Consider the following 3,703-nt stretch of genomic DNA (forward strand, 5'->3'; position numbering starts at 1 on the left):
GGTATCTCATCATCTGCCGCCAACCAGCAAGAATCACAATCCCAAATATAGTCCCCATCAGTATTCCTGAAATCAACCCCATTTTGTATCAACTTCAACTCTCCAAAAACAGAACTACAATTAACAAAACATCTAACCAGCTACAGGTTCAAGCCATAGGGTCGACACTCTCTTTATTTCTAACCAAACCTACCGGTGGCTTTACTTCTCCTTTATCCCTCTGTCCTTGATGTCCCGCCATAAAAACTGACCAGGAAAGATCTTCTGAATTAGCGTTCCTTTGTAGTAACCGGAGACACCAGTGCACATGGATTTGAAATTGGAAACAATAACGGGGAAGAGGTTGTTGTAGAGGCTGAGGATGATGTGGCCAACGGGTTCGGTATCACGACAGAGGGCAAGATCTGATCCTAGAGTTCGGGTTTGGAAGTAGCTAGGGCAGATACGAAGTCAATGAATACGTAGTGAGTAATAATGGTGTCAAGTTATTTTTGTGGTGGTGAGGTTATGGAGAGGGATGGGAGGGAGAGAGCAGTGGTAGTGGTGGAAAGGAAGAGAAGAAAGCGACAGTGGAGGTGGAGTTTGGAGAGAGGGGCCGAAGGAGGATGATAAGGAGATCGAGGTGGTTGTGGTTGAGCACCCAATGGTGACGATGTATTTACTGAGTGTGTGTGTGTGTGTGTGTGAGAGAGAGAGAGAGAGAGAGAGAGTGAGTGAGTGTGTGTGTGGGGGGACCCTTTAATATTAAATAATTATATTTTTTTCATTTTTTATATAAAAAATAAGGCAAATCTTCATATATGGTCCCTGTGGCAGTGAAATGACATAAATATCCTCCACTTAACGGCCAAAAGCTAACGGAGTTAACGAAAATGACCATTTGTTAAAAGTTTTGAAACCACAGAGACCATCTGTGAGGTTTTTTGAACTTAGAGACTAAACTTGATATTTTCGAAAACCACATAGACCACTTTTAAAGTTTTGTCTTTAAATATTTTGAAAACGAATAACCTAATGCTATCTACCATAACCGATTCAATCGTATTTTGTGTTGTAAAACTTCCTTACCTTTTTCCCTTCGGTCTTTTTACCATCACATGACATTCTCCTATATGATAACTGATAACATATACATAGATGTTTTAGGCATATAACGACGTCGTCCTGGTCAGCCACAAAAATCCTTCCCACAGTTTCCTCATTTATTTATCCAATAATCCATTTCCGATAACCACACCACCACCAAAAGTACAAACCATCCACCGCCGCCCAAGACCAGTCGTAAATGGCGATTTCCTCCGCCGCACCAACTCTCACCTTACCCTACACACCATCCATCATAAATCGCACTTCACCATCAACAAAAACCTTATCCTTTTCGTCTTCCAATTCATCTTTCTTCACCAACACCCTCAAACCCTTGACCATCGCCCATGGAAACAGATCCAATCTGCTCAATGGAAAGAAAAAGGGTTTATCTTGTACCTGCTTGTTCGGACTTGGTGTGCCGGAGCTTGTGGTTATTGCTGGCGTCGTCGCCCTCGTTTTCGGTCCCAAAAAGCTGCCGGAGGTTGGCCGCAGTATTGGGAAAACGGTCAAGAGCTTCCAACAGGTCTCTTTACTCTTTCATCGACTTTTACATATCTATTGATTAATATCGACTGCTTATTTGAACTACAATTTCATGTCATATTCCAAATAATTGACACTCACGAAACACTGAATAGAATTTGATGATGAATAATTGACATATAATTGAATCAAATCAGATCATACGATTGTGCTCATCAGATGGAAACCACTTTATTCAAAGGTCTTATTGTGTTTCATTATCTGAATTAAAGCAATCTGATTGCATACAGACAATTCCTTAATAGAGAAGCCAAAGTGTTCCTCATTTATTTTTTCTTCTATTTCCCAAAGTGTGATTTCATTTTCTCAAAATTTTAAACTGTCATTTATCCACATAGAACACCACGTTATGAAAATAAAAAAATAAAAAAATAAAGACATAAAAAATAAAAAAAAATTATGGTTAAATGCAAGAAATAGCAGTGTACTTTCATTTATTTGTTTGGTGTACAATCCTACTTTCATTTCATTGAAAAAATCTACCCAATTATAGCAATGTCATCCAATTAAAAAGCAATTTTCACTGCTATAATTAGGTAGGATTTTCATAGTAAAATGCCATAATATTTTTCTTTTTGAAACCAAAATTTTTTAATTCGTATATATGTTAAAGTACAATGTTTTGATAACAAAAAAAAAAAAAAAAATGAAAGTAAGAAATGAAACTATGATTAACAAATAATGAAAGTATGTTGCTATTTCTTGTATCTTTCCCTAATTTTAATAACAGTCTTTTCAACTTCTTTCCTTTTGCAACTTACTTAGAGAAGAAGAGAAAGTGCGCGATATTAATTTTTTTACAATATTGACATTTCTTAAATTTCCGCTTTCGGAAAGGGCCTGCCTTTTATTTGTGCTCAAAGTTTATGTTATTGCTATTTATATGAATGCATTTTTGAACGTCACTCGGTTGTAGTTTTTTTTATCATCAAAATCAAAGTCTTTAGCTTGAATGATATACAACCGACCCCTAATACAAGAAGAACGACTTAATACCAAAAGTCAGATAAATAAGGCTTTCCCCATTAAGTCATAACTCATTTTCTCACATGTGATATCATTATTTCAAACAAGTTCTAAAAATCATTTATGACAAAATTTAATTTGATTAAATTTGTGCAGGCGGCAAAAGAATTTGAAACGGAGTTGAAAAATGAACCCGAGTCACTAGGAGAGTCTTCGGATGTAAGTGTAGTCAATAAGCAAGAACCCGAAGACTCTAAAGTGCCAAGCACTAAGGAGAGTTTGTAGAGAAAGAGAGAGAGTAATGAGTGCTCCATGTTGTTCATGTAACACGTTTTAGGAAATGTTTGATAGTTATAAATTGCATTTATTTTATGTTGAATGAATTTCATTCATGGTGGTTGGATAAGTATTTATGAGAAGTCATTTTTGGTTGAGTTTCAATTTACTTTCGGATACCGTACTTGGTTCCAATGTGGTATACTTGTAGAAATGGTGGACAGTTCAAATCTTAACGATTTTCAGGCTTGCAGTATGAGAGTTTCAATTTCAATCACTTTTAGATGTCTCTAAGGGGCACGAGAATAGAAGTCCTTCGTGAGGAAAGCATCGTAGTGAAAGTGGAGAGGAAAAACTTTTCTTAGAATATAAAATATTCTATAAATACAATTTATTTTGGCCGAGGCAATATGTATATATGTAATAGTCTATCTATTGTTGAAGTTGTTATATTTAGTATATTTGTGCTGAATGTATGCCTGGTGGGGTTGTATTTTATTTAAGTTATCAAGTGAATTTATTGTGTTACAACATAAGCTAAACAAATGGATGCTAAATTTGTTCCTAATACTACTCGGACATTCGGTTATAAAGTTTTCGGGTTGGAAAAAGAAACATTTATGCTATGAATGACATACTAGCCATAAAGCTAGTTGTTAATTCATAAGATTGTTGTTAGTTGATAAGCTAGTGGATAAAGATAATGTTTGGTAAAACCTAACTGATAAATTCGTTTGAGAAATATAAAATGATATATAAAGGCATGTAGAAGAATCAATTGTATAACTAATAAAGACTATATTTAAAAGATTTTTTTTTTATTAAAAGT

General features: G+C 35.2%; 1 protein-coding gene across 1 annotated transcript; it reads left to right on the forward strand.

The window, feature by feature from the left end:
• Positions 1 to 1,151: 1,151 nt before the first annotated feature.
• LOC145116817 (sec-independent protein translocase protein TATA, chloroplastic-like) lies at positions 1,152 to 3,039 on the forward strand. The gene is made up of 2 exons (XM_079053132.1): positions 1,152 to 1,612; positions 2,755 to 3,039. Exons 1-2 carry the CDS (start codon positions 1,286 to 1,288, stop codon positions 2,881 to 2,883), a joined length of 456 nt encoding a protein of 151 aa, XP_078909258.1. The 5' UTR covers positions 1,152 to 1,285; the 3' UTR covers positions 2,884 to 3,039.
• The last annotated feature ends 664 nt before the right edge of the window (positions 3,040 to 3,703 follow it).

Source organism: Lactuca virosa, chromosome 5 (assembly GCF_052849685.1).
Source record: "Lactuca virosa cultivar CGN04683 chromosome 5, Lactuca_virosa_CGN04683_v6, whole genome shotgun sequence".
Classification (NCBI taxonomy): Eukaryota; Viridiplantae; Streptophyta; class Magnoliopsida; order Asterales; family Asteraceae; genus Lactuca; species Lactuca virosa.